Below are 11,968 nucleotides of genomic sequence, written 5' to 3'. Positions count from 1 at the left end.
GAACGTGTCCAGTGGTGCCGCGATGGACCGATCTATCATCCTTTATCTTCTTGTCCCCTCATTCCTGAAGTTGGAAGACAATACTGTGGACAAAAACTGCACACAAACATGGATATATTACTAGGACACAAGTCGGTACTAGATCTGCCAATTTATTTTGAATAGGTATGGAGAAGCCGACAGGAACACGAGCACCAGAGATGTTGCCTGAATGCAAGTCAACTGATGAGGAGCAGACTCGGTGACAAAGTTCAAATCTGCATTATTTGAGGATTTGCAGTTGATCTCAGATGAGAGTTCAGAGTCCTTGGATCTTTGGTTTTTGGAAAGGCTTGCAGCTGTAGAGCAGCATGTAGGCGTTGGGAGATTGCACAAGGCTGTCCCGGACCTCTCTGACAGTCGAGTCGTCAAAACAGTGCCAGGCCCGGGCCGGGGCGTTGTGGCACAGAGCCGTGTAGTGACCCATGTTCAGGTGACCCGTGTGGTTCTAAAGAAGGAAACGGATGCTTTGCATTATTTTCATTATTCCTTGGTTGAATTCCTTCTTATTTTGGCCGTTTGTGCAACTATTATATATATATAAAAAAAAAAAAAAAAAAATCGAATTAAGACCATTGTCGCAATCTAATTTTAAAGCACATCAATTGGAAAGCTTCGACTAGGATTCAGCCTCCGCAAAACATTTCCTTACTCCGAGAGAATACATGGAAAAAACGTAGAATAATGTACTGCATAGAAAACAACCCCTCTATCTCCCCCCAAAAAAACAAAAAACAAATGTTAACTCTTGAAGATGAACAACAAAACCATTGATGAAAAATCAGTGAGATTTCGGTCAGTTTTTATGTGTAATTGTCTCCCAAGGGATTTTCCAACAGTGCACAAAAAAAAATTAGAAAACTTCTAATTACACCTTCAACAACCAACAATTAATTTACCAAGTTGTAATACATGTCTGTGTCTTCACTCACCACAACAGCATACAGGTGGTATGAAGAATATGAGGCGGACTGTACTGAGCTGGATACAAACGGGGTGAGATCGAGCTTCATGGAGAAAATGACGTTAGTCCTCAGTTTCACCTGGTTCTTTCCTTTACAACCAAACCTGCAGAGGAGATAAAGGTTCATACTGATTTTATAAGATTTACAGGTAACGGCACCCACAGCGTCAGCTCTGCTGTATCTCCAGAGTATTTGGACGAAGTAGCGTTACATAATAGAATACATAACTCGCGTAAGAGTATAAATTAAGCACGACTCTCCATAGTGACCTTCTGTTACTCTTGTGTTAAAACGTGCTCAAGGCACAGGTCATTTCTTGTGCTTGACATTTAAAGGGCCGTCACTTGAAGTAACAGTCAAGGCATCTGTGAATTCAAATGTCATCAAGTTAGCTTTTTAACAGCTTCCATATCAGCTCATTCTCTCTCATTAACGAGAGGGATTTAACCTGCAGTATCTCCAGTATTATCATGATACTCATCACGATGGTAGGAGCACAAAAGCTTGTAATTTCATTGGTGAATGCATGCATCACCATCAAATCCCCAAGATGAATTAGAAGAAAATGGATATTAATCATTTATGAGAACAGACCAAAATCTCTGTGCTGAAAGAGACGATTCTTTTAATGGTCTTGATTGAGCTGACACTGATCGAAGCAAATTTGGTGACATGTTATTGATCCTAAGACTTCACTGCAAGTCATACATTAAATGATGAACACGAGAAAGTATTGTGAACTCGTGCTCTGAAGTTTAAGGGTGAATTCTGTTATAAACTTTCAAGCCAAAGTAAATTGAAAGTCCTTAAAACTTTTTCAAAGATGTACATTTACAAATGTAAATTTCTGTGGTACCTTGGCAAACGTTCATCTGTCAGAAGATCATGTGATAAGACTGAAAGCTCCAGACCAGCTACTGCACTAAGTGGATTTAGGTAAGATTCCTCTGTCGATGATGCTTGTAGTATGAAATTGTAAATGTCCCGTATTCATTCATAACAACTAAAGATTCATCAATTAAACATGCAGCTTTTCGGCAAAGTTTTACCTTAACAGGTGATGATGATGTGTTTCTACCCACCGTTTCAGGTGCAACATGAGGATCTCGGGAGGTTTTTCCAAACAAGTGAGGACTGTTGTTTCTCTCTTCAGCCCACACACTGAACACAGCACCTGCTCTCCTCCGGTCAGGAGAGTTTGCTCGAAGAACTGCGACAGGCAATCCTGCACAACGTAGAGAAAATGAAGGTGAGGAAGCACAGAACAACGAGGTCAAGGACACTGAGATCTAAGATGTGTACAGTCTGGGAGACGTTTTCCTGCAGCTGTTTAAAGCTACCTGGATGGAGCACTTGATGATGTCTGTAGGAATCGGCAGTGACAGCACAGTGAAGGTTTGTGTGCTGTGTGCCTGGTGATCGCAATGCATGCAGATGGTCATGTAGCTTAGCTGGCCCTCAAACAGATGTGAGACAATGGTGAACTCGGAGGCACACTTTCTATTCTGCTCTCGTCTCGTTTGTCGTGTTGAGGAGCGCATCTGGCGCTTTGCAACCTTGGAAACATACAAACACGTAGTTATTCTTTTATCTAGGTTCAGTTTGCCGCGGGGGGGTGAAGGCTACGCGGTGGTGTAGGCGGGGTCGATGAGGCCGCACCTTCTTCAGGTCATCGTGGAGTGTATTGAGGAGAAAGAGCAGCAGTTCGTGGGCGTCCTGCTGCGAGTAGTTGTCGAACTGGGGGAGGACGGAGCCGAGCACGGACCTGGCCTCCACGGGGGCACAGCTGGAGTTACTTCCCAGCCACATCTCCTTCAGCAGACGGACAAACACCTCGGCGACCCGGCACTTAGACCTGCAAGAATGGAGGTTAATCCTCAACATTCACGCGTGTCGGTAAAAGAGACAGTGGGTGGTCTTACTTTGCCAGCTCTTTCTGCGTGTCCTGATTAAGGAGGTGCTCCACCAGAGGCACGGTGGAGCACAGACACTGTAACACAGCATTTAAGTAGCAGGAGTTGCCAGAATTGTCCAAACCACACACTCCTGGTCCGTTGCATCTGGTCTGCGACCTCACTGCAGAGCCGCAGCTGTGTTTCTCTTTTTCAATCACCTGTCCGCAGCTGTTCGTGTTTGTCCCGCAAGAGACAGAAAAGACAGAAGTGAAAACCATCCTCATTTCTGTACAGTGTTGCACATATTATGATTGAATATGGTCACAGCATTAAAACCCCTAAATATGTTTTCAATAGTTTAAACAATCAGTTTAGCACAAAGTTTACTCATAAAAAAATTCATAAAATGCCAACATGAATTATAAGGTACACCAGAGACAGAAATAACAATTAAAGTACAAGAACAAGAAATTTTTTTTTAAAAATGGCAAAATGAAAACAGGCTGCTCAAATTGAATCAGTACATGCTCTCAAATTAAAGTATATTTTTAGAAGAGACTTAAACGACTGACTGACTCAGACGTTTAGGAATAGTGATTTATCAAGCACAGATGTCTGATATCTGATGGCAGAATACTGGAGATTGATAGCACTTGCTTTACTTCCTGTGCAACTGTCTTCTAATTAAATGGCCCAAGTGAACACTTTCCTGAGAAAATATAATTCCACATTTCATTTGCTGTAGATGAATTTGAACCATGATGATAAATTGAAATCAGCTGAAGCTGCACTGAAATTAGATGAATTTAATTTAATATAACAGAGACCTCCACTGTTGGTCTGATAGGCTACAAACATTTATAGAGCTAAAAAAAAAAGAAGAAAGTCTTCAGTGTACCGTTGCCTTGGTTTACCTTTTTGGTTCTTTTCCGTATACTTTCATACATCAAATATTGTGACAGCTCGTATTAGCTTGAGTTGAAGTGTTGTATAAAACAAGAAAAACTAACCTTTGCTTGGAAAGATTTGTCAAACTCGTCTCTTGGTATGAACAGCTGTTCGGTCGTGGTAGAAGCGGCACCGTGACGCTGCTGTCTGCAGCCAGCTGAGAGACCAGAGTCCTGGTGAACTCTGTCAGGTGGACCTGCCCGCCCGAGCCCTGGCTCTGCAGAGTGTGGAGCACAAACGTGTTGATGCAGATCACGTGTAGCGTCACCCAGAGGCCCGGGAGAAACACGTCCACCACTGATCCTTTAAGGTCCGACAGAGCAGACAGAGCAGGTCCGGTCCAGCCCTGCAGGTGGGCTACGAGATGAGACATCGAGTCCTCAGGTGTTCGGTGGTGCTGATGTGGCATGACGGGTGGAGAGGAAGAGGATGTTGGGCTCATGTCTGGCCTTGGAACAGTTGGAACAAAATGAATATCGACCCCTAATCCAGAGAAGACGTCTGTAAGTCTGCCGTCCATCCAGGCCGAGCTGTCCAGCTGAACCAGGTGTCTGTGGCTGCAGAAAGGTCTCAGCAGGTGTTTGACCACCTGCTCCACGACAGGTTTCCGACTCTGCCTCTGGAGCTGCTCTGGACAGTACAGATGCATGTTACAGATGAAGCCCGAGCTCATGTCACAGAGGAGGGCAAGATGGAGGGAGCAAGGACTGTGCTGGTAGGAAAGTGCGTATTTCTTCACAGCCAGGTTGGGCCCAGGTGTGTGTAGGGCCTGGTAGCGCCTGGTCACGTGGCCACAGAAAGCAGAGAGGGCTTCCATCTTGTCTCCATCCTGCAGCCTGGTCAGAGACAGGAGGTTGGTCTGGAGGCTGTTTCTCTTCAGGAAACCCTGCCATCCTTCAAGTTTTAGAATCAGCTCGGAGCTAAAGCTGCGGTTCTCCCCTACAGACAGGCCGCTTTGCAGAACTATGGAAAACCACGTTAATGACTCGGCATACTCCTCCTCTGAGAGATCCGTGCTCTGCTCTCTGCTCTGGCTGTGTGACGGTCGGGTAGCTCCTACCTTCACACCAGCAGCTCTCCTGATCAGCTCCCGGACGGCCTCTCTGTCCAACACCTCCAGCAGTAGCTCTCTGGCCGTATAGTGAACCTGGCAGGTGGGGCTGGTCTGAGTCTTGGTGAGCGGCTTCACTTTCCTGAACCTGAAGATATTTGGTAAACAGAGGTTGTCCTTCTGCATATCTTCATGCGCCTCGTCCACTAGGTGGCACTCCTCTGACATCCAGGTGCACTCCTTCACTGACAAAGCCCTGGCCTTCATCTTATGCTCAGTCAAAGAAAAACCCATCCCAAGGTAGAGACCTCAGATCTCAAACCACTCTGAAAGTGAGTCACAAAAAAACAGCACTGCTGAGAGCTTGAACTTCATCTCTGTTTGATAAAAGCAGAAGATAACCAGAACGGAGTGCACTCGAGGTGCTTCTTTTATCCTATTGGGTGTCTGACAAACTGAGTGTACTGAACATGTATGTATGAGCGTGTCCATGCTCTCCCAGGTGAAACACTCATGAGAATCTGGTGTTGAAGTTAATAACAGGAGCCAGACAACAGTGTCCTGGCAACGTACAAACACAACACTTTAATCACAGAGAAACTCTCATGACATGTTTTTGTCCTCTTGTGTATTGAATTCAGGGTTTGATATCTAGCAAATCATTTACAAGCTAAGGGAAAGCTTTACAGTGTCAATCTTTCATTGTTTCTTGTTTTTTTTTTTCTTTTAAATGCACAGTCAAGTACATTTGATTTAAATAAGCAATATCATAAATTTAAAACTCTCCTCCACTCAAAAAAACTTAGACCAGAGTAAAAGTGGAAGGAACCTCAGTGAGAGCATCAGAGGAGAGATCCTTCGTTTCAAATGAAATCAGTTTAAAGTCCAGCAAAATGCTAAAATAGACAAATTATTGAGTTTTATGTATAGATATACCTGTATTTAAACTTTCTTTGTGGGGTCTTGCAGTATTAGAAAGAAGTGTGGTGGAGCTTTGTGTTGGTGTGGCAAACAACAAAAACTCCCCCTTCATAAAAAAAACTAACAAAACAAAAATAAATATTTCAAAGTGGATAGTAAGTATAGTGTTTTACTTTGGCACAACCAAAAGAGATAATTTACTACTTAAAAAAAAGTCATGAATCCTATAATTCAGCAGCTTCTGTTTTCCTCTTCCACACATCTAACGTTCCTGTCTTTGTTTTTATCTTCCTTGGCAGCCAATAGAAACTGACCTGGAAGCTGCACAATGCAACCACGGCCACATCTGTTGACCAGTGAGCCGCGTAAATGAAGCTGGATAAGGCCTTGCTCAAGGGCGGCAACGTGCATCAAGCCACAGGACAGACTAAGGTAATACAAGACGTAGCAACACCACTTTAGACCTGCGGATTTAAGGGAGATAATGTCACCTCCTGCAGGCAAAGAAAATTATAGTTATCACACTTTACAGCAAAAATATTTTTAATCCAGTAATAAATATGAATTGGTCTTCCGCACTGTAAATAGCCAACAGCCAAATCTACACATACAAATCCTGGCAATTCATTAAAAAAGTTTCACACTTTGCATGAATGATAAACTATAAAGTCTGCAGGAATTAATGTTAGTAAATAATAAAAAGAAAAGAGTCATAGATTCTTCAATTTAAAATGATTTTAATAAGCCATCAAGCTATGCACCTTGTAGATGTTTAGGGAGGGCCCCACATCCTCTCCTCTCCAAACTGACCAGGGCGAGAGTCGCGTCTGTGTTCGACCTGCTTTCAGTTGGATATATTTGCAGGTTTAAAATTGAACATGTAAATCCCCAAACAGTTACATACATAAATAATAACAATAAAGGAACCGCACTCATTGCACTCAGCTGTTACTTTGTTCGCCTGTCCCCAAACTTTTCAGACTGCGTACCGCTACGTATTAAACCAAATTTCCCAATAACTGGATTTCTCCCTGCACATAGCAAAGTTTTTTTTTTTAATACATTGATATTCACTGATTTATCCTTAGACTAAATAAGGCTAAATAACAACATGAGGCTCCTGTTTTAACATAAAACATTACATTCAGTAATCGGAGCGCGCAGAAAAATCACTCAAAATCAGCAGGAAAAGCCACATAGAAACCACCAACTGTAGAAAAACAGCTGCTTGCAGTTTCATTGCAGTCACTTAAAAATGTCCCTTATTCTGCTAAAATCAGCAACTGAAGAGTCTGAACCTCTGACTGTGTCAAGCTAAAAATAGCATTATTGTCTGGCACACTTGACATGACATCAACCTAATTTTATTTTTCTTTCTATATAATAACTGTTGTCTGTAATATAATGAAATTAAATGACAATTTCAAATGACTTTTACGTTCCAGCAATGTTACACGTACCACAGTTTGGGGATCAAAGGTCTAAACTGTTGCGACTGCTACTTTTCTTAGCAGTAGGTGGTGCAGGTTGGAGTAGAACTGCAGATCCAGAGTTGCAGGTGTGAACCCACGAGTTCCAATTTTCTGGTTTAAAAGTACTTCGGCATCAATGGTAGTGGTGTTGTTGTTTCACAGAGCTTCTTTCATCAGCATCGATCATTTCAGCCAAATTATTCTGCCAACATTCTGTTTAGACAAAACATGTATTTGGCTTCTGCAGATTTGATCCGACACTCACAATTTGTAAACAGAAGTATCTGCCTGACGCTTTTTTTTTTTTTTTTTTATCACGGATGATTTTCCAAGCTTATCTGGCTGTGAGACGCAGATAATTTGGCAATGAGGACAAAAAGAGGCGTTTCATCATGATGTAAATTACAAAAGTAGTATCCAAAGTAACCATGATCATTTTAGAGCAATCCTGCTGTTGTCATTCATTTTAAATTCACCTGGTATCTTACCTGTACCTTCCAAAAGCTTTTTGTTTTATTTTTTTGAAAACTGTCATCCATTGTAAGCAAAAGTTTAAAAACTATTCGAAACATCACTGCAGAATCATGTGATGCCAACGCTGCGTATGTCTTCTGTACAAAAATAAAACTAAACAAGTGGATGAACGAACAAACATTAACAGCATCTCAGTGGCAGTCTCTTTTTTTTCCACAGTAAACATCCTGTTTGTGCTGCAGCACCGGCGTGTCACCATTAAGTCTCTGCCCACCATCATTGGGGGTGGAAGAATCACACAATCACCTTGAGGGCTCTGGAAGCTTCTCTTGCATAAATCAGATCCACTTTTAAGATTAAAATATGTTAATCCATTAATATCAAACGGCATCGTCTCTCCTTCGGTGTAATTTCTAATCTAAGAGTCTATTCATTTACTCAAAGAAACATTACAGAGTATCCACTGTTCCAGGGTGTGCTTTAGTCTGAAGTGGCCGGTTCATGTCACCCACACAATGAGCGAGAAACACACCACGGTGATGATTTTACTTCATGTAGGAGTCTAAAGTAATAAATATGTAGGCACTAATTAGCAGAACAATGCCTCTCAAATTATCTTCGACAAGCATTTTTCCACCGCTTGAGCTGTGTTTCTCTTTTGATGCCTTGTTAGTGAAACTAATTTTGATGTAAAAGTTAGAAAAGGTGGCCACAGAAACAACATTTTGGTTTCTGTTAAAAACAAAAGAAGCTCTTTAAAAGCTGCTGCGGGTGGAACAAACGCACGCAATGCCAATCCATGCAAAAACATTTACCAAATGTAGATTTAGTAACAGATTTTTAGTTTTCTTTTACTGAAGTCTTGTCTTGAAAAACAGCGCAGTAAAAGAAGTAAAGTAAAGATGGGATCTTGTAATTTCTCGTATGAAAAAGTTAAATCGTTTTAACAAGTAAAATCTTTTGGACATCTGAACATTGTTTCAAGGGGGAAAAAAATTGGCTAGTTACTAGATTATAGTGGATTAGAAAGCACAAAAGATTTATTAGTAGAAGTATAAAGTAGCATCAAATGGAAATTATTAAGATGTCTGTGTTAGTAAAACAGTTCCTGACACTCCCTCATTTGTTTTTCTCATAACCTGTGAAACATCACATTAAATCATCTGACTAACAAACCACGGGGACGTCTTGTAATGACGTCTCGTCACGCTCTGTCTCATCTCGGCCACATTGTGACGGGTCCGGATCGGCCTACAGCCACTGATTATCTGCATTTGGCACACAGGTTGGTTATTTGTGTTCTTGGCGCTTTTAAATTTGTTATGAAGAATCGGCAAAAGAACACCGAGTCACTGAATTGTGCTGTACGACATAAGTGCTGATGCTGTACTCTGGTAGGTTTAGTCGCACACGCACACAGAGAGAGACACAAACACATGTTCTTTTATGAGGAACAAATTCTCTTCCCCTCTCTTCAGCTGTACTCTTGAACCAGGATATTTATGAGCACTGCAAAGGTATAGGAATGAAAAGGCAAAGTACAACAGCGTGAACAGAACTGTGTGAAACTGCATGTCTAATTATATCTGTGGTGTCTCTTGGGAGATCTGTGGAAAATACATGAAACTACGCCTCTGCCAGAAAATACACAGGACCGTACATGGTATCTGGATGTGTGCCTTCGTCGTACACTGACATGTCTGTGTACAATGAGGGACATCCCGCAGCGGAAAGGACTGAAACCTGAAGCGGCTCTGTTTTGGAAAACACAAAGAACTCTTGTTGTGGGAGGAATGTATGCAGGTTTTCTTGTCAGCAGTGCTTAAAAACTGTACACAATGTTGAAAATGACGACGGATCATTTTTTATTTCTTCAGGTCGGTCAGCCAAACACCGTCAGACCTGAAGCCATTTCCTCATAACTATGTGAGTACAGTGAAGTGATCTCAAATGTTATCCAACTGTGTTGTTAGTGGAAAACCCTGGAACCCCTCAAAGATGATAATGTTGTAAATCAGGTGGAATAATTCAATTAATATTTCACCAAAAAAAAAAAAACACGATTGAGTCACAGCCAAAAGGCGCCAGACAGACTTCCAGACAATGTCATATAAAGTAAAGAATTCAATATTTCCAATACACTAAAGATTTTATCCTGCAATAACTAACACCAGTAACTTAATGCTACTCTCTTCTAATGAAGAGAAATCACACAGTCTCTTCAGGAAAAAATACACGCAAAGAAAAGCCTTAAGCTTACTAAAAGCTCCGTCTTCTGTGAAATCATGACCTCAGATTGTATAATCAATCATGAATGAGGTCAATTGACACGGTCTAAATCTGTCGCTTTTCCGGTGCCTAAGCCCTTCTGTCCGACACACTCTGTCAGAGCGAGCTGCACAGTCGGGAGGAAAATCTGATTAATTTATAATAACTCAACCTTGTTACTACAAGATTGAGAGCTTAAGCAAAATGTAATCATTTGATTGCACAAGACAGCAAAATGTCATATTTTGTGTCTTCCATTTATTATGCTCACAAATGAAAAACTGTTTTATTATGGAACCTCTTCAGCTAAATTGCATGTCTCTGCATAATGAATGTTATTCACCAGGAACAGCTGCTGCTACTTCGCAGACAGAGGGAACATTGTGTTATGAAGACATGGTGAATATTGAAAAGCTTTTATGATTTTCTTTGAATGAGGGTACAAATTATTGTTGGCCACTGTTGTTTATCACGTCAGCTCCAAAGTACTTCAGCCTAATTGAGTCAAGTCAAAATGTATTTATATTGCACATTTAAAACACAACCAAAGAGCATTCGACCCAGCCTCCTCTTGTAAATGATGTTTCTGCAGTCACAGTGAACTTTGTAGTACCCAGTTTGTCTTAAAGATGCATTGTGTAGATTTAAGCCCTATCTTGTAATACCACTTTGTATGTTTCGAGGCGATAGTGAGTCGCTCTGAACCACCAAGCAACGAACGGCGAACTTGGCAAACACATTAATACTGCCTTATAACCTTTAGGAGTTATCGCTACATCGTCTACGCCAGCATTAACCGCTGTCTACTCGCTAGAAGAAATGTTGTGAGTTCGGCGTTAAACTTTGTTCCTTTACTCGCCAAGAGCCGTCGCCAGCGGTGGAGAGCAACACCAACGCGGACTGGTTTTGCTTCTATTCAACCAGGAGTTTCATTTCTCCCTCTGATGTCGGACCGAGTGCAGACCAGACACTGTAGTGACTCACTATCGCCTCTTGAGGCGGGGGGTGGGGGGGGGGCTGGTATTACGAGATGGGACGGGCTGGAGCCAGCTGCACGCTAACTTCGGTGGACATCTCTGCAACACAATACATCGTCTTATACATAAAATGTCAAAACTGCTTTTTCCTTCACATTCTAGTTGAGCCGAAAATCTTATTACGCCTTTTAAAGAAACGTTCGCCTGCCAAATACGTAAACTTAAAGACCGGTTTCTGTGATCGTTCCTTTTGTCTACACTGGTTGTGTACAGATCCTCTGATCTCCATTGAGGAATCTCTAAAGCAGCGGCTCTCAAACTTGTATCTGTCATGCACACCGACTGCAGGTCATTCCCCCTTCACAAGCCAAAAATGTTTGATGCCCCCCCCCCCACCACCACCACCCCCACCACCACCACCACCACAACCACACAATAACATCACTGGAAGAGCAACTATTGAATGTAGCCAAGCTGAATTTTATTAAATGATTCAAGTCAGCACGATAGATAGCCTTCTCAATTTTTTTTTTTTTTTTAATTTATTTTCCCTACATAAATCATAATCATTCACTCCATATTTTATCCCCGAAGCGACATGTCTCCCACTTTGAGAAGCGTTTTTTTTTTTTTTTTTTTTCTAAAGAAAGCAGGGTTTGTAAGTTTGATGCCAAAACGCTCGTCGCTCCCAGGTTTCATGAGGTGAAAAGTATAAGGTCAGGACACTCTGCAACTTTGACAGGAGTTTCAGACTGCAAGTCCCTGAGAGGTGATGTCTATTTATGAAAGCACTTTGTGTTCTAACTATAGTATCCTGTGCAACTCTGGTCTGAATATGGACATACATTTTGACACTGAGGAGCCAGAATGAGCAGCTTCAAGTTGGAGCAGATAACTACCGGGGGGGGGGGGGTCGTACTTTGTCTCCCAAGTTCCTTCAAGTGCACTGTTAGACTGC

The 11,968-nt window shown here is 41.9% G+C and overlaps 1 protein-coding gene across 1 annotated transcript; it reads right to left on the bottom strand.

The window, feature by feature from the left end:
• Positions 1-153: 153 nt before the first annotated feature.
• On the bottom strand, positions 154-5,181 carry LOC138625061 (uncharacterized). The gene is made up of 7 exons (XM_069705738.1): positions 3,910-5,181; positions 2,927-3,127; positions 2,664-2,859; positions 2,345-2,560; positions 2,087-2,229; positions 972-1,107; positions 154-487 (listed from the first exon to the last, which is right to left on the bottom strand). The coding sequence occupies exons 1-7, from the start codon at positions 5,163-5,165 to the stop codon at positions 299-301; spliced, it is 2,337 nt and encodes a 778-aa protein (XP_069561839.1). The 5' UTR covers positions 5,166-5,181; the 3' UTR covers positions 154-298.
• Positions 5,182-11,968: the final 6,787 nt, after the last annotated feature.

This window comes from Brachyistius frenatus, unplaced genomic scaffold (genome assembly GCF_029030835.1).
Source record: "Brachyistius frenatus isolate BFR_SWC_R1_liver_20210118 unplaced genomic scaffold, ASM2903083v1 Contig_58, whole genome shotgun sequence".
Classification (NCBI taxonomy): Eukaryota; Metazoa; Chordata; class Actinopteri; family Embiotocidae; genus Brachyistius; species Brachyistius frenatus.
Note: the sequence above shows the minus strand (reverse complement) of the source record. Positions and strands in the feature narration are given on the sequence as shown.

Bases quoted from the DNA above. Each gene is read 5' to 3' on its own strand.
- LOC138625061 (XM_069705738.1), bottom strand. From the start codon at position 5,165: ATGAAGGCCAGGGCTTTGTCAGTGAAGGAGTGCACCTGGATGTCAGAG. The intron at 2,230-2,344 runs GTAGCTTTAAAC...TACGTTGTGCAG, and splicing joins TCATCAAGTGCTCCATCCAG to GATTGCCTGTCGCAGTTCTT. The intron at 1,108-2,086 runs GTGGGTAGAAAC...TCTCCTCTGCAG, and splicing joins CTCATGTTGCACCTGAAACG to GTTTGGTTGTAAAGGAAAGA.